This window comes from Anabrus simplex, chromosome 1 (assembly GCF_040414725.1).
Source record: "Anabrus simplex isolate iqAnaSimp1 chromosome 1, ASM4041472v1, whole genome shotgun sequence".
NCBI lineage: Eukaryota > Metazoa > Arthropoda > Insecta > Orthoptera > Tettigoniidae > Anabrus > Anabrus simplex.
Window position 1 is genome coordinate 461,401,350 of NC_090265.1, and position 26,514 is coordinate 461,427,863.

Here is a 26,514-nt window from a genome sequence, read left to right on the forward strand (position 1 = left end):
CTAGGCGTCACTGAAGAGGCGTACTAGGGAAACGAGAAGTGAGGTATTTTCCCGTTGCTTTCCTCACCGAGCCAGCCGTTGCTATTACATATCAGTCTGCCAATCCCACTGAAATGCATGCACCAACCGACCCTATGAGTGATGTTTTCACACCATTCATAACAGGGACTGGCTGCATAAGCAATGGTATTACTAGCATCACCCGTGTTCATATTGTCAAAGCTAAGGATGAGACTGAGACAGGTCAATGAAAGTAACAAATTGGATATAGCCCATACCAGAGGACATAGTGCACCGTAAACACTACATCTCACCAGCAAAGGCATTAAATAGTTATAAACACTTCAGTTATTAATTACTGACTTAGTTGCTTATTTATATAGCTCATTAATTATCATCATTTATATTTTACACTCGTGTAAAATACTGTATACTTGTATAATTACTGGTAAATTAATAATTGAACATAATTCAAATAACTTTATTTTTGTAGCATTTTTATTTTGAATTAAGTATAAATAATTCAGTCATTAATTACTAACTCAGTCATTGCTTTTTTATATTAGGAATTAATATTAAAATTTAAAACTATTTAGTGGTTATGCCTATTCATAGTCTATATAAATGTCATTTTAATAATTTCAGTCAATATGTAATTTTAATGTAGGTATGCACATAATTATATAGTCGAGAACAACTGTGTGAATAGTGCATTAAACTGGTTATATGTAAGGGAAGGCTATCTGTCCTTAATGTTGCCAGGATAAATAAATCATAACTCAATCAATCAATCAATTTAACATCACTTCCCAGAATAGTTTATAGTTATATTGGTAATAACGGTAATCGTACCAGTATTTCTTGAAGTGTTATACATTTGTCATCTGGAATTCTGGATTATATTCCTGTTTCGTATATGCTCTCAGGAATTTAACTGGGAAATTGTCAATGATCCATCATATCGTCTAGTAAAAAATGTATAATATATGCAGTACCCACCAGGAAGATCCAACAGTGCAGTTTTTTATTACAAGAAAGTGAATCTATAAATAACAGAAATGATTCTTGTTCTTTTCAGTAGTAACACGCATTAGAAAATCGATATGATCACTTGGAAATATTTGTTGAAATCATACCGTAGCCAAGTGGTATAAAATCTCGCTTGTATTGCGGATTAAGATAGCTGCACTGATGTATGTTTCTATAATATAAGCTACTTACATGTTCAAAAATTATGTAAATTATATTTTTGTCTATAATACAAATTTGTTCTTTAATGTAAAAGTAAATACGAAATCACCTTGCAGTAAATAATTAGCTCTATGTAATACGTTTTATAATTCTTTTCTACAGTCTACGGAGGTAAATCGATTTATTACATTCATGATGATCAACCTTCCAGTTGTCATCGGTGTTAAGAGACTTTGGAGAACTGGAATTTCATCTTAAAATGGGAATTTCTGATTGTGTGAGCTATTTTAAATTCGAATTGGCGATGGTGGGATTCGAGCATGTAGCCCTGGTTATAGGACTTATGTGCCTAATTAGTTGCAATACGGAATTAATCCTGTTGGCAGGTTTTCCACCTCCGACAGAAGTTTAACAATGGGGCGATTACTCGGTACGTTTGGTAAAGTGGCTAGCTATCTTGTTTTCATATTTCGCCCCTCTCCCTGCTATAATCTGCGTCCAGTTTTGCAAGTTCTGAGATGACAAGGGATCCATAGTTCAATACAGCAATTCCGTTGAGGTGAATACGGTAGGCGTACACTCATTCAAAGAAACAAGAATGTTCAATGTAAACTTTGAACTTGAAAGAGAAAGCAGTTTTAGCGTTGTTGCAATTCTCTTTCATCTCTATCTTACCAGCTTTGACAAGAAACGGAAGAGGATTATGTGTTGGTGGTGGTGGCGGCGGCGGCGGCGGCGGCGTTGGTTATTTTACAGGGAAGTATTATTGGACAATCAACCTCTCTGAGGAATACGAGGCTTCAACCCTAGTCTTCCCGAGTAAGAAAGAACACGTAAGAAATTCATCAGATTGTTTATCACAGTTACACTGCCAGATGAACTCACCTTATCTGGATGATTGGTTTATAACCTATTTCGTAATCCAACACGTTTGCTCATACTCTACGATTGATCTGAAAAGTTGTGCCATCGGAGATAAAATTTAAAATTTTCCTTGCTGATAAAGAAACGTCCTAAATGTGGTTTTCTTCCAGTTTTGTACGTTCTCCCACTTCAGTATTTTATTTCCGGGACAATCTTCCTTACTCTAATGCCAAGTATTAAATTTGTGTTACGTAACAATATTGATCATTAGATAGTTTTCACACTAAATTACATGGAAATGATAAGCTTTTCCCTATTATCCCACAGAGAATCAATAACAATGAGATAATATACTCTTAAGAATCTTTCTCAGAAATATATTTTTTCTTGAGCTATTTTCACTCCCATTGCCTCATTTAGAACTTCAGACGTGTAAGTTGAAATACACGAACTTCGAAACGCCCCATGTTCAATATATTTAACAGAAAATATCACCGATTATTTGTGAACCATCTGATGATTAGTTTATTATTTGTTTTTTTCGTCCCACTAACTACTTTCGCGGTTTTCGGAGACACCAAGGTGCTAGAATTTAGACCCGCAGGATAACTTTCACGTGCCAGTAAATCTACCGACACGAGACTGACATATTTGAACATCTTCAAATACCACCGGACTGAGCCAGGATTGAACCTGCCAGGTTGGGGTCAGAGGGACAGCGCCTGAACAGACTGAGTCACTCAGTCCGGTAACATATTAGTTTGTTGACAACCGAAGTGTCGTCAAGAAAGAATACTCATAACAGGCGCTGTTTACCAGGTATCTTGTCCCAAATAAAATTAAAAAGTATTAACTTCAAAACAGCACACACAGTACTCTTTGTATGGTTTCGCACTTCTATTCATATGTAGAACTACTATTATAGTCTCATAACAAATCTTCAAAGACCTGAACAACAATACAAACACGATCTGCATGACAGAGTGTTGTTATCGGATGCTAGTATTGTATGTCAGACGATGTAAATAGGGGGCGCGTAGCTGTGTGAATTATTGAACACAGCTCCTTGTTTGTTTAAACCATTTGTCCGTCAGCATAACGTGAACAATAGACAATCCTATTTATTTACGTATGTATATATAATTTCAACTCGTGCCAAAACTATACAGAAACTATAAGGCCTAGGAGGATGTGTGACGGTGGATCGGGAGCTTACTTGGAGAATTATGACTCTCCTAATATTTTATTTTGCCTTTGCTGGCGAGACTTAGTGTTTACAGTATATTATGTCTTCTGGTAGGGGCTGCCTGGCCGAGGCAGTAAAGGCGTGCTCGGTTCGCCCGGAAGGATGTGGGTTCGAATCTCCGTCAGGAAGTCGTAAAATTTAAGAAACTAGATTTCCACTTCTGGAAGTGCATATGGCCCTGAGGTTCACTCAGCCTACACCAAAAATGAGTACCAGGTTAATTCCTGGGGGCAAAGGCGGCCGGGCGTACAGCTAACCACTCTACCCCATCACGTGCCGAGGTTAACAATGGTGGAAGCCTTTACCTTCCACTCCTCCCAGAGCCTTCATGGTCTGTACGGAGGTGACTTTGCTTTGCTATGTCTTCTGCTATTGGCTAGAATAAATGTGTTACTTTCATTGGCCTGTCTTAGACTGATCCTTGACTTTGAATTTTAAGAAAGTGACTGAGCCGTAAGCGATGCTAATAATGCCATCTATATATATAAAAGCAAGTCGGTCTGGAGCGATGTATATGTAAATATTTAAAAATGAAAATAGGCGTGAATTAATGAGGCACTTCCAGAAATCTCAAAAATTTGAAACGTGGTACGGGAGAAGCTGATGATCCCAGGATCCCTAGAAAAATCAAAAATACTCAAAATTCCCTGGAGGGGGCACACTGGGGGGCCTCAAATTTTGGGCTCAGCATAAGAACGCAGTCGTATAATTTATCCAAAGCGACAACCTATAGGTTTCGTGGGCTTAAAAATGTTCAGGAATTTCCTAATTTTTATCCCCCGTCCCCCCAAATCAAGATGGCGGCGCAACTTGCCAGACGAGGTAGCAAATTGAAATTTGGCGAAATTATAGTTTTTAGCCTCTAACCGACGGAAAAATTCCAAGATGTTCAAATTTTTCACTTTTTACCCCCAAAGATATCGAAATATGGAGGTAATTTTAGTGATTGTGTAGACATTCCTTTTGAGGTATTTGTTGGCTAAACGCTAAGTCATATCATAAAACGGATGGCACAATCTCGGTTCAATTTGAAGTGATCTACAGCTTTGGTCCTATGATTTTTTTGTTGTATCTCTCTCCCTTATGCGTTAAATTGGGCTCTCTCTCTCTCTGGATGGTACCTAAATTTTGCACCTTGTACACGTATAATTGATGGTTTGAATCACTTATAGGAAAGATAGGATCCTCAAATCCTACACGAATATTTGCCCTTCCAGTAGCCATATGTGTGCCAAATTCTAAGTTTTAAGCTGTCCCATAATTATCTGAAAAGTAATTTAATATGTGAAAAGCTTACACCAATTTCACCCTATTTAACTTTTCTAAAATAATCTTACCTTTAAATAGATGAGATACTTGAACATGTCTTAGGACCAGCCATTTAGATCGCTAAATGTGGCCAGAAGCCTCTTATCGTACAATCCGTTTTTGGATATGACGTACCGTTTAGCAGCAGTTATTCTGTAAATGAAGGTAAACATTCATATACTTCCGTGTGACGATCTATATTTATTCATTGAAGTCGATTTGTAGCTATCTATGGAGGGTTTGTCTGCCATTGTTATTAAATACTTTGCAAATCGATAGTGACTGTCAGAAGGAGAGCGTCTGCTATTGTAATCAGTCCTCCCCACATCGACTTTGACTGGCAGTAAGAATGGGGTCGTCCTCCAACTCCTGTGCACGATTTTAATGAATAATTTCTTCTCGATTCAACCAGCAGAAGACAAGAGAGCGTGCATTCTTTTTCAAAACTCTTTTATCCAATTCTGTTTGTCAGTAGGCAAGGGTTCCTCCTATTATAAACAAATTTACCCATCTAAAATGTGACTGACGTTAGGCATAGAGGACTGCTATTATAATGGAATCTCACCAGCTCGGTGTTACTGGCAGTAAGCTGACTGTCATTAGAAAATGCGTCTGCCATTATAATAATAAGAACACAACTCAGTTTTGACTGGCAGTAGGGAAGGTCCTTGCAAATATAATAAAAGTTCCTCAACTGAAATCTATCTGAAAGTAGGAAATGGGGTCTGCCATTGTAATTAAACCTCCCCAAATCGACTGTGGCCGCGCACTAGGCAATGGGGCCTACCGTTAAATTAAAATTACCAACTTCTTTGTGAATTGCAGTAGACAAGTGGACCTGCCGTTATCATCGCAATTCCGCAAGTCGCAATTTACATTGAAAACAACGTCTATGGACACAATGCTGTTTCTCTGATAACGCCAAGAGACATGCAATTTAAAAAATTGTATTCACTTCATGTACAGTAATTTACTTCGATATCCGTATACAATGTAGAGTACCGTAGCGAAGCACGGGTACATTTGCTAGTTCCTTATACAGCCAGTCCCTGTTATGATTGGTGTGAAAATACCAGTCATAGGGTCGGTTGGTGCGTGCATTTCAGTGTTCTTGGCGGACTGATACGTAATAGCAACTTCTGGCTCGGTGAGGTAAGCAACGGGAAATACCTCACTCCTCATTTCCCAAGTACTTCTATTTAGTGACACCGAGGCCATCTATGACAGCTGATGGTGGAGCTGTTGAGGATCCAACCAGCCTTCGAGCTATTCAACACCCAATATTTCATTCACGCTATATTAAAGTTTAAAACAAGTTGATCAAAGTGTAAAGTAAGCAATACGCCGCTGCTCATAAATATCTGAACACTTTAAAGAAGTTATAACAATCGCCTGAGTTTTACATGACAGTTCTACTACTGAAGAAATGATCAGCACTGTGTGCTCGCTGCTCGAGTTAAGTGAATCCGAGATGCAGGAGGTGTTCATTGTAAGCCAGTTAAACATTGCCCAAGAGTAACAATACAACAGCTGGACCTATATCTGTTCTTAGCAGCACGACGAAACTGGACGACGCTCCAAGATAACTATTCTCCAGAACTTACAGACGCCCAGGAGTTGAAGATTCTCGGAAAAATGTACACCAGAGACTCAGGGCAAGTTATATTTGTACCAAACGTACAGAAGTGTGTGTCCCGCTTGATCCAAAGCACAAATGGGTCCGTTTACAGTGTCATCATCGTCAAAATTGGATCCTGAACGAATGGCTGAACATGCTCTTTACAATTAACTCCATATTAATTTTATAAAATGATCCCCGTCCCACATTTTTCTGGAGAGAACATCGAACACGATTTGTGAAAAAGAGTCAGAATGGTGATCATGGAATGTTGGTATGCGCTGCTGGAGGTACTATTACTGCCCAGATATATAGAGATGAGGTGCTCCAACCACATGTACAACTCTAAGAGGCACTGTCAGCCCAGACTTCATTTATGGACAACAATACACGTGCATTTCGAGACAGCCCGGAGGACACATTTCTGGAGAGTGAAGTACCTACCGCATAGAATGGTCAGCGAGGTCTGCAGACAGGAGCTAGAGTTTCCCTGGAATTACTCTTAGGGAAACGAATAGAGCGTGCCAGGCTCCCCCTACATTAAACATTTGTAATAAAAACTGTTAATTTGATGTACCTACTCTGTTGTACCACCATCTTGATGGTTACTGTATCTTGCATCTCTTGGCACAGGCCATAGCAAAATATTTTTTGTTTGTTTGTAGTCATTCTCATCTTGATTTATAAGCAACTTCATAATTAATTCGCAGTAACGGAGGACACCAGCTCAATTAATGGCTTTTAAGAAGGCACATTCAAACACGCGCCAAATACTGTATGTTGATTTGACTTAATTTCATTTGATTTAATTTTGTATCATCAATACTTCAATTGCAGATGATTTACCCGTAATAATAATAATAATAATAATAATAATAATAATAATAATAATAATAATAATAATAGTAATAATAATACCGAGCGAGTTGGCACCTTGCGGTTATGGTCACGCAGCTGCGAGCTTGCATTCGGGAGATAGTGCGTTCGAATCTCACCGTCAGCAGCCCTAGACATGGTTTTCCTGGTTGCCCATTTTCGCACCAGGTAAATGCTGGAACTGTACCGTAATTAAGGTCACGGCCGCTGCCTTCCCAATCCTTTCCCAACCTCATGTCGCCGAAAACCTTCGATGTGTTAGTTCGTCGTTAAACACGTAGCAAATAGTAATACTAATAATATCCCCCAGAACACAATAGCTGAAAACATTCCATGTGTTAGTTCGTCGTTAAACACGTAGCAAATAGTAATACTAATAATATCCCCCAGAACACAATAGCTCTAACTTAATAGATCGTGGAGGGGTGGCACTACCTCACTGTCGGATAGCTCCTCAATTATCATATTATTGTAGTCACATAGGGTGAGTGGATCTTCAACTAATACTCAGACTCAGGTAAAAATCCTTTATTTGACCGGGAATCGATCCCGGGAGCTCCAAGTAAGAGGTAGGCAAGCTGTCCCTAGACCACGGTGCCGGAAATGATAATAATTATTATAATAACAGTAATAATGCCAAGTACAGGATATCGTCGTTGCGCCTCGAATGTGACTATGTTAAGGGCGCAGCACGTGTACCACTTAGAACGAAAACTCGTTGATATAGTTCATGCAATACTGAACCTTCTAAAAATACCAGGGTATTGAACGCTCATGCAGAGGAACTTGAAACCGTACTCCTAAAAATTGGATGGTTTCTAGATACAAGATGAGTTGCTTGTAGCTTTCGAGCAGTCTTAGCTGTGCGGAAAAGTTTTGTTTTAGTGGCACATTTCAAAAGTGCCAAAGATGTTTCCAAAAGAGACAAAACTGAGCAAGCCATATATGCAGGACTCCTTAAAAGCATAACCAATATCAACTTTATATTAGACCTTAACAGAACTTACGAGGGAACACATACATGTATTTCACTCGGATTCGGTTGAAATTTGGTAGGAATATTCGTGGGAGGCAGTAGAATGCTAAGGTGAAAACTGCATGTCCCCAGCGCAAGTTTATACGCCAAAATAGAACAAATAAATAGTCGTAAAATTAGAAGTGCCGCGGGAGTATCGGGGTTTGGTGGAGACGTAGGGAGGAGCGAAGCAGCGGACGTGAGCCAACCGGGCTGTGTCGAGCTGCGCCAGCAGCCAGGCAGCGTATAGTTAGCGCGTTCCCCTTAACTTCCCGATTAGATGTGCAAAACGTAAATATGAAAACAGCACATGAAACAAGTGTACAAAGGACGATGTTTGAACAACGATGCCAATAAGGTTTGAAGAATTCACGCCCGAGTTCTTGTTACTCGTTGTAATTAGTGCAATAGTGATTGTTTTCAAAAAAGTGTACAAGGCACAGATACTGTGTGCACCACGCACATCTTACAGCGCTGTCGCTTTCACAAGTATTACATTGATTATAGGAAGGCTCTTCTTTGAAACAATAATCGACTGGATTAACAAATTGTGAAGGTTTCTTGTTAACATAGCCACATTTGTACCAACTGTACTGCCACATGCTACGAAAACGTGGAGAGGAGAACTGGTTGTGCGTCAAAGATTGCACTTTTAAAATGTTGTTCCTTAAACGTACCTTGATGTCTAACGAGTTTAACAAAATTAAATCGTACAAACTACGTATAAATTGCTTCCAAATGCGGAAGCCCAAAACATCTAAGGGCTGGATAAGTCCAGTGGCTCCTTTCGGAATTGTTTGAACATTAATGATTTTCTTACTCCCAATTTTAGCATTTAAAATATTGTTTTCCTGTCCGGTCCAGGAATCGAGAACTAAAACACTGTACTCTGGTACTAGCTCACAATAAACATCCCGTAACCATTTCTGTACAAGTTCTTTGGTCAGTTTTCCAGACATTGAAGGCAAAGCGTACACATTTGGTGCGGTAAATAGGTTTTTTTTTTTCTATATTAGGACCAAATTTGCCATTTTTTTTCTTTCAACACCACTAGCAACTTCGGCAGGAGTTGTCCATCTGCCGAAATTATTGGCTATATTGTGTAGCTATGAGTTAGTAAATTCATAGATTGTGCTTTCGCTAATACGACTTTTTCTCCTCGTTCATTATGGGTCCTGCCAGAATGGAACTCTTCATGAAAACCAGACTGATCAGTATTAAACACGCACTCTGGGCCGTGACTTTCTATTAATTGCGACACTTCTTCAACAAACAGTGTCGCGTTACAATTAGTATCTTCTTGTTCAAATTGGTACTTTTTAGATACGAATTTGCAAATTTTTCTTGATCCAATTTTGAATTTCTTTTTAAAACTCATTACCCAGGAACGAGACGCTCGAAGCGTGTCGTAATTAACTAGACGAGCGTACTTTAAGGCCCATTTTTTAATATTTATATCGTGAACAATTTTGTTTCGTTGTCTACTTTCTTTGAACTTTTGATAAGTCTTCTTCGTAACAAATTTATTTTTTTCTCTCATTGTGCCACCGTTTTCCAGCTGTTGCTCCCACCTGTAAAGCTCTTGCCGGAACTTTAATTTACAAAACCTGTGTTTCACTGATGCGAAGCTCCTCTGTTTCCCACCTTTGTTTCGCCAATATTCGACGACCTTCTTCTTATAAGTTATTGGGACTAGGCATCGTTCAGCCGTTGTTGTGGATGCAGGGTTAGGAGCAACATTTTTGGAGACGAGGTCAAATAACGGTGTTTCAATATTGTCTTCCTCGAAATCAAAGCCATCATCTGACATATCCAATGTGCCATCCAGTTCCACTGTCATATCGGTATCCAAAACCCTGTCGGCAATTAGACCTGTAAAACGAAGACAAGAACGCAATTCCTGTGAACGCTTATTTTTCTCGTAAAAGTAAATATATATAAATACATTGATCTACGTACGATATAATTCCAATCCCAAATTCCTTTCATCTTCAGAAAATGGGGTGTCTTTTTTTTCACACTCTGCAAAACAATTCTGAAGGCACACTACTACATTCCACGGATTGAATCACTTCTGTAGTGGGCGTTTTTTGTATCTAGGTGTAAAAATCAATTATTACCATACATGGTTAAAGTAAATATACAGACACCATTCGTAAAAATGACTATAAGAACGTCAGATTTTACCTGTCATTGTAAGAACGTTGTCTCATCGGACGACTAATCAATGTGCACCTCTTGATCTGCTTTGACGTTTCTAATCGGGAAGACACGAGGTATGTGCGAAGTGCGGTGTAGTAAAGAAGAGTGGCCGGGAGGGTGGGGGTGGGTGGTCATTTATTCGACTCGAGCGAGCAGCCCGACTATACGCTGCTCACGACCGCTGCTTCGCTGCTCCCTCCCTGTCCGCCACACCCAGGTACTCCCGTGGCACTTCTAATTTTACGACTATTTATTTGTTCTATTTTGGCGTTTAAACTTGCGCTGGGGTCAAGCAGTTTTCACCTTAGCATTCTACTGCCTCCCACGAATATTCCTACCAAATTTCAACCGAATCCGAGTGAAACACGTGTATGTGTTCCCTCGTTAGTGTTGCATTACAATTTATTCGGCCCACAAGAAGATATGCCAGCAAATTAAGGTGTTTCCTTAAAGAAAGACAAAACATGTCCCATACTACACCGAAGCCTTGGAAGCAGAAGCAAAATGTTTAAAGGCGTGATCTCGAAAAGTAAGCAACAAATAAAGGGAATGAAATTGATGCAGTTAAGTTTTATGAGTGCCTGGGCAGGTATATGGAGAACCGCCTTTTAACATCAGAATACATTGAAATCCCACAATTGGCTACAGTTTGGGATCCTACCACCTGGCCGGAAAATCCTGATGTAACTTATGGAGAAGCAGAAATGAGAAAGTTGTGTAAACGTTTTAAGCACCAAGAAAGACAAATTTTAAGAGGTTTCCGTGAATATCTTGCTGAGAGAAAATGCCCAGTGTCTCTATGAGCAGCATCCAAATTTCGACAAGTGATTTTTTTTACTAGTTGCTTTACGTCGCACCGACACAGATAGGTCTTATGGCGACGATGGGATAGGAAAGGCCTAGGAGTTGGAAAGAAGCGGCCGTGGCCTTAATTAAGGTACAGCCCCAGCATTTGCCTGGTGTGAACATGGGAAAACACGGAAAACCATCTTCAGGGCTACTGACATTGGGGTTCGAACCCACTATCTCCCGGATGCAGCTCACAGCTGTGCGCCCCTAACCGCACGGGCAACTTGCCCGCAAGTTCAGAACCCTAATCTCTTTCACTATCAATAAAAGGTTCTCTAATATCGTTACCAAAACATTGAAAGAAATAACTAAATTGATTGGTTTTACCCGCTGCTTCGCATGTATGCAAATTAATTTTATGGCCATTCATAGAACTGATGAACTCTGGAAACTGTATCATAATTCGTTCAATACATTTTTACCTGCTGTCGACAGCCCTGATGATCGTGGTTTCCTATATTCATACCTTAATGAAGGCCACGGTCACTTCCTTCCCACTCCTATCCCATCGTCGCCATAAGATATATCTGTGTCGCTGCGATGTAAATCAAATTGTAAAATTTAAAAAAATTCAAAAAAAAGTTTCTGGACTTCTCTCTAATATATCTCTACGATCAAACTTCGAAAGAGCCTAAAAGGTAACAATGATAGATAGGGTGAGGTATTTTCCAGCTGGGGAGAGAGCTGGGAACTAATGAAGCTATTTAAAATGTATACACAGGGGAGTTCTAGTTTGGAGTATGGAGATGGGAGCAGTGTCATTAATACGATAATGATCTACTGAAATGTTTCAATAATTAGTGTTCTCTTATTTTTCAGGTCTACCATGAAGAGAAATATAGCACTGAAGGCAGCATGCTTGCTCCTGTTGGCCCACGGACTTACCGCCAGCAGTATAGGTAAGATTGTTCATTCATGGTTTGGGAAGGAATAATTTACACAAAAAAGATTATCATCTAAAATGTAATCAAAGTAATTGGAGAATAGAAAAACAAATCTGCACTTGTAAAGTGTATATAAGTTCCAGATATTGTAACGGAGGTATAATATTAGAAGTCTGGAATGATTTGAAGACAGATGATTATCGAACACCCAAAAACGAAAGTGTGTCACACTTTAGGGCAGAAGGAACCCGTATACCTGGAAGTTCAGACTGAGGTGGTCGGATGATATGGTAGATGATTTGAAAATTGTAGAGATAAGAATATGGAGGGAGAAAACCATCAACAAGAATGAGTGTACTGCAACTGTAAGGGTGACTAATTCTAAACCAAAAGAACCGTTAAAATAAAGAAGGAAGAAATGTGAAGAAATATAGCGCCTTACTGATATATATTACTTTTCAGGATGTATAGGCTGCCCCAAAATGAACGCACGTCCATCAATATACCTCGTAGCCGTGCTGCAAAACAAGACCAAATTGTACATATGATACATTTATGTAGGTTTTCACGGTTCAGATTTAAAAATTTAACGTAGTGATGTGGTTGTTAGGCAGTGTCAAATGGCATTTACTATGAGTTGTCAGCTGCGCTTGTGGCGAAATGTCAATTATCATTAAATGTATGACACAACCTTAAAATGCAAAATGCTGATCTGGAAAGTTCGTATCCTTACTTGTTGACTCATGAGACATCTTCCCAAGAACTTATAAGTGGTGATTTCATTCGGTGCATTTTCGTGGGTGTTTTTCTTTTTTTTTTTTTTTTTAATGTTATTTGTTCGTGGCGTCGATCCATGTGGATCTTTTGCCCCTACTGGCACCATATCGTATGAACCTGCGTGTTATTGGAATGGCGGTAGTGTGGAATGTTGTGTATGGGTAAAGGAACATTAAGGACGTCACAAACAACCGGTCCCCAGGCCAGTCCCCTGACCCGGCCGGAAATCGAACCCGGAGCCGCCGGGTGACAGGAGGACGCGTTTCTCCCTACACCACGGGGCCGGACTTCGTGGGTATGTTACGTACCTGATTGTTTTCCTTCAAAGGAAACGTAACGTTACCCTAAACAAGTGTTTTTGTTAGACCTTTGATGTTTTTCTTTTTTTTTTTTTTTTGCTTTACGTCGCACCGACACAGATAGGTCTTATGGCGACGATGGAACAGGAAGGGGCTAGGAGTGAGAAGGAAGCGGCCGTGGCCTTAATTAAGGTACAGCCCCAGCATTTGCCTGGTGTGAAAATGGGAAACCACGGAAAACCATTTTCAGGGCTGCTGACAGTGGGGTTCGAACCTACTATCTTCCGAATACTGGATACTGGCCGCACTTAAGCGACTGCAGCTATCGAGCTCGGTAGACCTTTAATGTCGCTCTAACATTTAAATTTTCGGTGACAGTGGCATAGGAAAGAGCTAGAACGGGAAAGGAAGCAGATGTGGCCTTAATTAAGGTGTAGTCGCTGTGTTGCCTGATATAAAAATGGGGAAATAACGGAACACCATCATTACAGCTGCCAATAGTGAGGTTCGAATCCACTATCTTCCGAATGCAAGCTTACTGCTGCATGACCTGACCGAGTGCGCTCCTTCATGGGGAACCTGTGAGGTTAGGATTACCCTCGTAGGTAAGGGTATGACGTTATTACGACGTCATCTAGGGGTCAAAGAACCTGCATCAAAAAATGCTGACTCAGTAAAAATCCTAATTTCCCGCCAAAAGCGTGGGAAAATGCTGATTCAGCACTCACTATTCCAGAACATACTTTGCTAATACTACTCATACTATTTATTTATTTATTTATTTATTTATTTATTTATTTATTTATTTATTTATTTATTTATTTATTTATTTATTTATTTATTTATTTATTTATTTATTTATTTATTTATTTATTTATTTATTTATTTATTTATTTGGCCTCAGTTTTGAATAAAACTTGTGTACGAGTGGGTCGAAAAAATATGGGATTTTATAAAAAAAAAACATTGGTTAAACCACAACCAACAATTTCATAATTTGTGTGTCTCCAGGTCTCCTTAATCTTTCTCCTGTCACAATGGTGAAGCTTATTTTATTTTATCTCGAAACTGGGTTTTTATTTTGACACTGTATAGCAACAACACTCCTATACCTACAGCAGTAGCAGGAGACAGACCTCAGTCTTTTGAAAGTAGGATGGAAAATGTTTTTTTACTGGGGAACCAACTCTGGTATTGACCCTTCACCATTCCATTATCACACACATTATCTTTTGAAATATCTACCATAGTGTTTTGTTGAAATACACTAAACAGTACCGGTTACTCATCTCCTTCCTGATCCAAAATGGCGCAAGCAATGATATTGAGATAAATAATTAAACGTGTAGTTAGAGTTAAAAACCACTCAGTGTTAGGCTAGCATTGAAAACTGTACCTGGCTCTCCTGTGACAAATACTAATGTATTTTGTTTTCTTGATGTTCATGTTTAGGCCTAGATTGTAACTGAATTCACTAACTGTGCTAAGGAATTGTTGAAGATTTTCAAAATTATTAGATTATTGTACCGCTAAGATATTCGGTAGTCTTTCTGAGTTTACTCTTTACCAGCGTTTTATCTGACATTCACTTCAGAAAGATGCTTGCTTCAAGTATTAATTGCAATTTATTCTGGAAGATGAGACATTCTCCATATTTGCACTTGTCTGTAGACTATCTATGCACCAAATTTCTAAAATAGATTAATTTCTTATTCATATCCGTTAACGGATGTCGGCGACCACATGTTGCATTGGTTTCTGTGTGTAGCAAACTATTGACATTGCTTTATGGTGTGTAGTCATGATATCATTCTTCTCCATCTTTCTCTTTTGTCTTCAACCTTCCCTTCTGTTAACAACGGAATTCTGCAAGATACCCCAGATATACTATACAGTCTTTCTCCTCTGAACTCTAACTAGCAGTTCTCACAGTTCTCAGTCTTTATTAGCAATTCTTCATTAGTTACTCTTGCTGCCCGCGGTATTTTAAACTTCATGCGGTAAGCCCACATTTCAAGAGCCCCGATCTTCTTCCTTGTAGCTACTTTACTGTCCATCTCTCAACACCATACAAAAGAATAGACCACATTTAACTTTTACATATCTTATCATAAGATTGGCGTCCAAAATCTCTACATGTAAGGATGTTCTTAAAGGTCATGAAAGCACTCGGGCATTCTATACACGGCATTTTATCTCCATGCCTGATGTCCAGTCGTCACAAAGCTATGTTCCAAGGCGTTTAAACGTACTCGCTCTTTCTGATGGTGAGCCATTGAGAGTTAGGCTAGCATTGGAAAAAGAGATACTAATGAATTCTGTTTACTTAATATTCATGTGTAGACCTAGATTGCAACTGCATTCGCTAACTTTGTTAAGAAGTTGTTGAAAATCGTCAAAATTATCAGCAATCAGTACTGTGTCATCAGCATAGCAAATGTTATTGATCCAGATCTCATTAATTATATTTTTTTTGTATCTATATCTTCAAGAGCTTCCCGGAGGATACTTTCAGAACAAGAGTTAAATAGGACTGGAGAGAGAATAGATTATCAACAACAACAATTGATTGTGTTCTGACTCGAACTAAAATGGACGATATGTTCTGCCTCTCCACGTGGTAATGTCTGGATGAGTCAGCCACGTCTTAATATGGTAATGGCCCAAGCCATGAATCTCTTTGCTCAAATGAACATCCGAGATCATTGAGCTACTTGTATGCTGTCCCACAAGTCTGGTACACACTTATTTTACTCCCGTTGTGCAGTAGCTCAATGTTGGAGCTTACCACGTCGCTTGTATCCACCTTTCGGTCACGTTGGCATTTTATAATACTAGGGGCAAATATGATGAGCTGCATACCAGTGACTCAAGTTAACTGTTATCAAGGTAATAACATTTTCTGATGACCAGCCAATACTTTCAGGAAGCGTAGTCTCATTCGAAGCACCGGATTGCTACAAGTGTGGTGAGATCAATGCATCAAAAACCAAGTATATTATGGTGATTGGACATTTTTACCTCTGAAACGTCCGGCGCCCTGGCTAAATGGTTAGCGTGCTGGCCTTTAGTCACAGGGAACACGGGTTCGATTCTCCGCAGGGTCGAGAATTTTAACCATAATTGGTTAATTCCCCTGGCACGGAGACTGGGGGTATGTGGCGTCTTCATCATCATTTCATCCTCATCATGACGCGCAGGTCACCTATGGGGCGTCAAATCAAAAGACCTAGACCAGGCCTCTCCGGAGCCCACACGCCACGCACACACACACATCCATACACCTCTGCAACTTCAGTAAAGATCCATGGCCAGAATATAGAAGAAATGAAAACATGCACATACCTTGATCAGAAATTCATTGATGATGGTAGATGCACTATAACATGTTGAGTTTTTGCGATATACTCGTTTTTAAGTGCCGGATTGCATATTCCCCCAGTACGGCTAAAATATTTTCCCTTGTTAATTTTTGCCTTCACCAGATCTACGAAACATAAACATAACTGTCTATTTTTCTTACATTTTTCAATTAATTGATGCATACTGAAAATCTGCTGCTGAAACCATAGTCTACTGACTTCCAACTTACTCTTCTCCTTCACGAAGCTACTCCCAGGGCAATCCCGTGAGTAGGAAAATTAGACATCCTATTGAAAACTATATCATATATCTATATACATTATTTTATGTTAATATCAGGGGCTGCCTGGCCGAGGCGGTAAAGGCGTGCTCGGTTCGCCCGGAAGGACGTGGGTTCGAATCCCCGTCAGGAAGTCGTAAAATTTAAGAAACGAGATTTCCACTTCCGGAGGTGCATATGGCCCTGAGGTTCACTCAGCCTACACCAAAAATGAGTACCAGGTTAATTCCTGGGAGCAAAGGCGTCCGGGCGTAGAGCTAACCACTTTACCCCATCACGTGCCGAGGTTAACAGTGGTGGAAGCCTTTACCTTCCACTCCTCCAAGAGCCTTCATGGCCTGTACGGAGGTGACTTTGCTTTGCTATGTTAATATCTGATGCGCCGTCTCCCCATCCCCTCCACTTTCCAACACCTTGCCTAGTATACTGGTTAATGAAATGAAATTAAATGGAGTGTGGCTGTTAGTGCCGGGAGTGTCCGAGAACAAGTTCGGCTCGCCATGTGCAGGTCTTTTGAAATACCTCTATAGTTGTTGCAATCCTATATGTACCTTACTCTCCACGCTAATCCTATTACACTGTGAACCCATTTTTCCTGCCTTCCCACATTTCATCATTTCAGATTTAATTTTACCTATTTCTGCAGGTTTATGACAATGCAATTATCTACCATTCTTTCTGCTTCTCAGCCAACGGCCGTAGCCGTGTTGAAACACAGGATCCCGTGAGATCTCCGAAGTTAAGCAACATTGGGCGTGGTAAGGAGTTGGATGGGTTGCCACGCGCTGTTGGTGGGGGTAAGGGAATGGAGGAGCGGAAAGGAACTGGCCACCCTACCGCACGTAAACTCCGGCTCAGGAACACCCCTGCGGAGGTTCGGACCTGCCTTCGGGCAGAATAACCCTTACCTTACCTTTCTGCTTTTCAAACGTGCTTCACTGCAATCGTTGTTCCCCTCTCCATAAACTCTATTGTTTGGGACTTCAGCACAAAGATTTCCCTTTACATTGAAAAGATATTCAAAATATTCCTTTCATTCGTCCATTGATTCAATAGGGTCTATAATGAGTTCACCTGATTTATCCAAAACAGAACTTTCCTTTCATGCGTCCATTGATTCCCTATGGTCTACAATGAGTTCACCTGATTTACTCAAAGCACAATCAATTTCCCTTTTCCATCCTTTTTTAAAATTCTTTATTACAGTCGGGAAATGTCTCCCAGCCGCTTAACCAAACCTTTTCCAGGTCATTATCAATATTTCCCACGATTTCTTCTTGGACTCTATAATGATTTATTTCACTCTGTTTCTTCCCTCTACGTGCAATTCCCTGTGAGTTGTTGTTTGGAGCCATTTTTATACGCCTTCTTCTTGCTTTTACAAGCTGTCCTGACTTCGTCATCCCACCGAGATGTTTCCTTTTTCCCATTATTACACACAGGTGTTCCTAGGCATTCCCTTTTACAGAATCCTTTTATGTCACTCATTCTCTTTCTACATCCTGAACCTACTGACTGTCTATTTTTTGCAATTTTTCACTAATTATATCCATATATTTCTGCCTAATTTCCTCGACCTGAAGATTTTCTACTCTCATCCGTCTGTAGATAGACCTCATTTCCTCTATCCTAGGCTAATTTTATGTAAATATCTGATGGTACATTCAATGCATATCAATTAATGGTCTGTACCCAAATCGATCAATCCAAGCAATCCGCTAAATGCTCGTACATTCCTAATAAGTTTTCTGAATTTAATACACTGTAGTCTGTTATGGATCTTGTACCACTACCCTCCCACGTGTTACGATGAATAGCCTTATGTTTGAAGTATGAATTCGCAACTGCTAAACCCATACTATAGTATCCAGTAATCGGGAGATAGTGGGTTCGAACCCCACTGTCGGCAGCCCTGAAGATGGTTTTCCGTGGTTTCCCATTTTTACACCAGGAAAATGCTGGGGCTGTACCTTAATTAAGGCCACGGCCACTTCCTTCCCATTCCTAGGCTTTTCCTATCCCATCGTCACCATAAGACCTATCTGTGTCGGTGCGACGTAAAACATATAGCAAAAAAACTATACTAGCACATAAGCCTAGTAAACGCTTCCTATTCCTATTCGCTTCCACATCTTCGCTACATTTAACAATCATTTTCCTATATCCTTCAGTTATATTTCCAATTCTCGCATTGAAATCACCCATTAGCACTATTCTATCCTTGCTGACCCTGACTACGATGTCACTCAATGCTTCATAAAATTTGTCAACTTCATCCTCATCTACACCCTCACATGGTAAATAGCCTGAGACAATTCTCACCCCAGTTTATCCAACCGCAAATTATATCCACATCATTCGCTCATTTACGTGCCTATTAGAAACCACGTTGCGTACTGCGTGTTTCTGATTTAATAGTTTTACCCCACACTCTGCCCTTTGCACACTTGTCAAGAACAATTTCCTATTTCTTCTTCGGTATCCGCCCTTAACCGAACATCATTAACTACTAACAAATATACTCATCCTCTTTGCTGATTCAACCAGTTCTACTTTTTCTTCCATAAGCCATATTAATATTGATATCCCCCCATCGAATTCCATTTCGTTCGCCACATAGTTTCCAAGGAGTCCCTTGCCTACCAAATGGGACTTCGTCACTCCCATAGGTTCCGAGGATTACTTAAAACGTTCTGATCATGCTCGTCAAATTTTCTGTGAAGTAGAATGTTACCCTCCTTACACATAGACCCAGTGAGATTCTCTCCTATGACGCGTTAGGGACCACCACTGCCCATTCTGACACCGACTAAAGATGTATAAACATTGTAATATATTACCACTTCCAAACCTCCGCATGAAGGCTTCTATAATTACGATCTATAAAATTCAAAACAAATTAGTCCGCTCAAACACATCAATAATTATTACCAATTCACAGATTCATAATTATGAAACAAGAATTATTTATAATTTTCACTACAGTCAGATTCATTCTACTAGTTATGGTCAAAATTCTCTTTGGCATTTTTCTATAACTACTTCCAAAAAATATAAATATTTTACTAACTTTATCTATTTTCAAGAGTAATGTAACTAAATACTTAAAGTAGTATGGTACTGAGCTCGATAGCTGCAGTCGCTTAAGTGCGGCCAGTATCCAGTAATCGGGAGATTGTGGGTTCGAACCCCACTGTCGGTAGCCCTGAAGATGGTTTTCCGTGGTTTCCCATTTTCACACCAGCAAAATGATGGGGCTGTACCTTAATTAAGGCCACGGTCGCTGCCTTCCCATTCCTAGGCCTTTCCTATCCCATCGTCGCCATAAGACATATCTGTGTCGGTGCGACGTAAAGCAAATAGAAAAAAAAAGTAGTTTGGTAATTATGTTTAGGAAGCTTTGTCCTATCTTATCTATTACATCATGTTAAATTATATATACTGTATTTACTGTATTTTATTTTGTAATTACATGGTGAATATAGCCGCCATTGTATTTTATTTGTATTGCACCAAGAAGAGCCTTGGCTCAGGTGCCTATATTGAAATGAAATAAAAAAATATAAAAAATATATAATCCTAGTCGCTTGAACAGGAGGAGGGTCATGGCTCAGAATATGTCCGACATGTTCACTCCTATTCCACAGCAAATGGTATCCCAACTGTCGGGACCACTTACTTGGGCACTCAGCCGTTAGTCTACCCATGGTTCACGAACTAGGACGTGACTACAGCAAACCACGCCTATTCTAATATTTTTAATCGATATAAAAGCAAGTAAGCTTCTAATTGTACGTGACTGTTGATATGGTGAACATAGCTAAGGAACCTTCAGTTTTAAGTAGAATCCGAACCACAGCAACGTGACTTTTCATTTCAAAAACCCTATATGCATTGAATGGGATTCGAATCGTGGCCGCCTAAGTGAAAAGCCAGCCACGGTGCCACTCGGGTATTGCGCTCCCTTTCATCGACATAATTAGCGATAACCCTAAAAGTTTTCCTTTCACAAATTGGATACACCGAATGCAGTTTGTATATAGATCTGAGGAGTTGATGGCAATTAAAAGGTTTTTACTCCCATGTTTGGGGATAGTAGAGCGGCTACCAGGAGCTCCTACCTGCTTGAGTCAGGTTCCACATTTTCATTTTTCCTACCCGACCTTCTTTAGGTCAACATTTGTTCCCCCTCCAACCCCTACGGCTAGGGAGTTTTTTTTTTTTTTTTTTTTTTTTTTTACGCCCTCCGTGCCCCTTCACTTTCCTCTACCAATACCGTCATTCTTTGAAGACCCTCTTGAGTTTTAAGAGATGATTAGCTCATTTTACATCCCCTTTAAAACAATAATTACCATCACTCTCGCCTGAAGTTGGTGGCAAAGCTGATATATAGTAGCATTCTACGCTACTTTAAACACATATCCCCCACTTACAAGGAATTGGCATTAAGAAAACTGAAGCTGAATTTCAGAGCAGTCTATTACCCGACTCTCTCGACTAAATAACCATCAAATCTTACAGCGCCGCGCACAGAGGCCTTGAGGTAACTTGCTCAAACAAGCCATAGTCAGATAAAATTGTAAACACTACATATCACTTATAATCTTATCTCGGTTTCTTTGAACGTGACGGTGGTATTTTATCGATGTTATGCGTAATACATTGTACAGTGAAAGTAAATATTGCAGTATGATAACAGTTTTTACTATGAAGCCTCTCTGAAAAGTCTTAAGTAAGACAGGTAACTTGTCACATGCAAAAAAAATTCCTACCCCCACTCCCTTAAAGTTTGTACTGTTAAAATAAGTTTTACATTTGAGCACTGAATGAGTAGACATTTGTCCATGATCTGGGAAGAGTAGAGTCAGGGCACAATGAGCCAATAGTAATAGGTCTCTCACACTTAAGAACTATTAAAAGATATCGAGTTTAAATGTTCCACGTCTGTTGCTTCAATGAGCTATGTTATGAATGGATGCACACAAAAACGAACTAACCATGAAATTTGTCAAAATTGAGTTACATATATTGAAGCACGACCTACTTGATGCGTCCAGCGAGGGATCCAGTCGGCTGTGACTGAAGTGGGCTACCATCAGGGAATTGCCTATAAAGAAATACAAGGCTTCGAAATCCTTGGAATATCTAAATCATCTTGACAGAATTGCAAAATCGGGCTTCTTCTTCTTCTTCTTCTTCTTCTTGTTCTTCTTCTTCTTCTCTTTTGTTGCAAAATCGGGCTAACTGATTGTTACTAAAAGTTCGCGTATGATGGCGCCACAGTATCGGCAGGGTAGCAAACACTACGGAATTTGGTAGTCCATGATAACACACATACATGTCCGTTTTGGTACGATGTTCATGCAAAAGGAAATCAAAATGCAGATATTATTTTCATTTTAACAAAACATTGCATTAGAAGAGTATTCAATGCAATTAAATTATGAAGTGTTATACGAGAATGTAAAGAATGTAAGGTAGTTGTGTACGGGGATAGCCATGGTCGGGGTATTGCTGTCGAACTTGGTGATATACTACCGGAGACTGAAGTTGTAGGTTTTGTCAAGCCAGGTGCTCTGTTCAAAGAGGTTCTTCAGTCAGATATGGAAGAGATGGGAACACTTAATGAGAATGACTACGTGGTTATTATGGCAGGGACGAATGATATTGCCAGAAATGAAGCATCAAATGTAATTTCTGGGGTGAAGAAAGCACTTTGCAAATTAAAGACCACCAATGTAATATTATGTAATATTCCACATCGACATGATTTAACTGAATGGTCTTGTGTAAATAAGTTAGTTGATGATACAAACAGGCGGCTACAGAAAATTGTCAAATGCTTTCAAAATACAGAAATAATTGATATGAGCAATATGGATCGAGGATATTTCACAAATCATGGCATGCATCTTAGCAGAAGAGGGAAAAGGCAGCTATGTAATATGATAAGAAAGAAAATACAACAGACTTCAGGAACAACTATCACAACTAATGCCATACCACTGCTGTTCGATAAAGATGAGGAAGTTGCAGAACATTTGCAGGTAATGAAAGTAAGAAGAGTTGAGGAAGTAGTTGAGGTGAGTGCTACCACTAAAGAAGGATGCCTAGGAGAAGAAAATCAGCTGAAAGGTATTAATGTGATTCTACCACAATCATCAGAGACAGCAATACCAGAAAGCACTGAGTACTCAGGGAAAACTTGTGAGGAAACCATTGAGATCGTCAGTAGCAGTCAGTTGGATGAACGAGGAGAGGAGTTACTGGAGAAGTTGGATGTTGGAGCACCATCAGGACGAACTGAAGGAGGGCAAGCTAAACAACCAGAAATAAGAACGTCAAGTAGGACAAGGAAACGACCAGTATTACTAGAGCAGGATTTTTTACGGTAAAAGGTAGCAATAGTTATAATCTAAAGGGAGAGCTAAATTTGTTCCACCAGAATGTTCAATCTTTAAGAAATAAAATTCTAAGTATGGAGGTTCTGTTGGCAGATAACCTACAAGGGTATGATGTTTTATGCTTAACTGAACATTGGTTGATAGAGGATGAGATTTCAAATTTTGAATTAGAAGGTTATGCTCTTGCAAGTAAGTTTTGTAGAAAGAAAATGAAGTGTGGAGGTTCATGTATATATGTGAATAATAATATCAAATGTAAGCAGTTGGATAAATTTGAATATCTGAATGTAGAGGAGCATTTCGAGGCTAGCTTTGTTGAACTAGTGGATTATAAGTTAATACTTATATGCATTTATAGAAATCCTTCTAGTAATGTTGAAACTTTTTATAATAATATTGAAATTATTTTAGATGACCTACAGAATCATAACAAAAATGTAATAATCATGGGTGACTTCAATGTAGATTTTTTAGGGAATAATGGTGGGCGAGATAAGCAAAGGCTAGAAATGTTGTTTTCCTTGTTCGGTCTAAAGGCAGTTGTAAATCAACCAACTAGAATATCTGGGGATACAAAGTCAGCAGTAGATCAAGTTGTATTGAATGAGGAAATGTGGAACTATGAAATAGAAGTTTATGATACAGGTTTTTCAGATCATTCTGCTCAAATTGTGCATCTAAATTTTAGGGTAATAGGAAACCATAATTTAAAAAATAACAATGTAATTTACAGGGAAACTAGAATGTGCAACAAGGAAAATATTTCATATTTTAACCAGTTATTGGCCAAGGAAACTTGGGAGAGTGTATATAGAAATAACTCAACTAATGAGGCCTTCAGTGAGTTTTTGGGTTTGTTCGATTATTATTATCAAGTGGCAATACCAGTCAAAAGGGTAATTGTAAAGCATTATAGGAATGGGTGGATTACAACAGGAATTAGAAATTCAAGTAGACGATTAAGGTTTTTAAGCAAATGTGTGAAAGGGAATAACACCTCATCTGAATTGAAGGATTATTATAAGAAATATAAGAACATATATCAAGAAGTTTTGAAGGCTGCCAAAAGATTGCATAATGAGAATGAGCTAAAAAATTCTAAAAACAGGTCTAAATGTATGTGGAACATTATAAAAAGGGAGAAACGTACTCTAGTTCCATTAAAAAATAATATTACTCTTACAAATGCAGGGAAAGAAATCAGTGATCCAGAAGAAGTTGCAGAAATATTTAGTAACTATTTTATAGAAGCAGTTTTGAGGTTAACGGAAAATTTTCAAACATCAGTGACAAGAACAAACTTGAATACAGTTCACAGGAATGTATCATCCATGTTTCTTACTCCTGTGACTGAGCAAGACATAGATAAGGTAATAAAACAGATGGGTAAAAAGAAGTCTTCTGGTTTAGATGGTTATTCAAACTACCTTATTAAATGCTGTTACCAATACATAATCAAGCCTCTCTGTTACTTGATAAATTTGTCACTAACCACTGGTAAATTTCCAGACAAATTCAAGGTAACCAAAGTTGTTCCGATACATAAAAAGGGTAGTGAAGAAGATGCTGGTAACTATAGGCCTGTCTGCCTCCCCTCTGTATTCTCCAAAATACTGGAAAGAATTATGTACGATAGACTGTTATCATTCTTAGAGAAGCATAATATATTAGCTGGTTGCCAGAATGGCTTTCGTAAAAATAGATCAACTACCACAGCATTCATTAACTTTATTGAACGGATATATGACACACTAGATGGGAAGGGTGCATGTTTAGGTATTTTCTTGGACTTAACAAAAGCTTTTGATATAATTGACCACAGCTTGCTTTTAGAAAAGTTATACATGTATGGAGTTCGGGGAATGGCCTATGACTGGTTCAAATCATTTTTAGGGGATAGAAGACAGATTGTTGAAATATCATATACTGGTACTGATTTGAGCAAAAATGTAATTAAGAATGTGTATTCCTGTGCCAGAAACATAGATCATGGTGTTCCACAGGGGTCAGTTTTAGGACCATTATTATTTTTAGTATTTATTAATGATATCGTCCAAATTGTTGATGATATTCAAGGAGTGCAATTAACTTTGCAGATGATATTACTGTTTTTGTAGCTGATGAAAGTTCTGAAGGGTTAGAATTGAAGGCAGGCAATATAGTGAGTAATATCCTGAGCTGGCTTGAAGATAATAAATTAATTTTAAGTAAACAGAAAACTTCTGTGATTAGATTTCACCATAAGATTAATTTCAATATGGAAGTTAGTCCAATATCATTTGGAGAGACCATAATTGAGTACTCATCATCAACAAAGTTTCTTGGCTTGTGGATGGATGAATCATTAACCTGGGATAAACATACAGAGTTTATAGGGAAAAAGCTTAGTAGAATTTATTTCATGATAATATCTTTGAAAAATAGTTTTAATTTAAAGGCTTGCCAAATTATGTATTTTGCATATGTCCATCCCATACTAACCTATGGAATCATTTACTGGGGGAATTCACGATATAGCGAAGTCATCTTTAAGTTACAAAAGAAAATAATTAGAGGAATGGCTGGTGTCGGCAGGAGGACAAGCTGCAAGAAATACTTTAAACTTTATTTTATTTTACCATTGCCTAGCCTTTATATCTTCCATACACTTGTATATATGAAGGAGAATGTAAACAGCTACACCATAAACTCTGATGTACATAGGTATAATACTAGAAATAAACACAGTCTGCACATAGAACCACACAAAACTAAGCTATATGAATCAAGTTTGAGTTATGCAGGAGTACATTTATTTAATAAATTACCAGACTACATTAAGCAGATAAAACCATGTTCAAAATTTAAGAAAGAATTATTCAAATTTGTTTCTAACCATTGTTTTTATTCTATTGAAGAATACTTAGCTCTTGAAAATTAACTTATGTATCACTTTTTTTTTTTTTAATCTGTGCCTCTTTACCACATTGTATATTTCTCTTTATTTATCATGGCATGTATATTACTGTTTTATCCTTTGTTACTGTAAATATGATTATTGACGTGTCCCATATCACTGTATGATCAGTTGGACGAAATAAAATACAATACAATACGAACATTTATTGTTTCTTATTGGCCATAATGTCTATTTACAAACCCAATAAAGATGGTTTCTGCTTCTGTAGGTGAAGATAATTTATGTGAACATAATTAGAGTTCTACCAGTGGAAGTTACAGAAAACGTAAAAAAGAATGTTGGAATCTGGGAAAGGGAAAATCAGAAAAGGAAAAGGGTTAGTGGTATTCTTACATTACCTGAGAATGAACTGAGGGAAAAGAAAAGCTTGGGTGGACAC

General features: G+C 38.7%; 1 protein-coding gene across 4 annotated transcripts in view; it reads left to right on the forward strand.

Moving 5' to 3' along the window:
- Positions 1-26,514, forward strand: part of axo (axotactin) — a 608,064-nt gene that overhangs the window by 339,461 nt on the left and 242,089 nt on the right. For all 4 annotated transcript variants that reach the window (XR_010858480.2, XM_067135240.2, XM_067135242.2 and 1 more), the window contains exon 2: positions 11,989-12,068. Coding sequence is in view for 3 of the 4 variants with exons in the window: in XM_067135240.2 (XP_066991341.1) it covers positions 11,996-12,068 (73 nt within the window). In the remaining variant the exon portion in view is untranslated. The remainder of the gene's footprint in view (positions 1-11,988; positions 12,069-26,514) is intronic.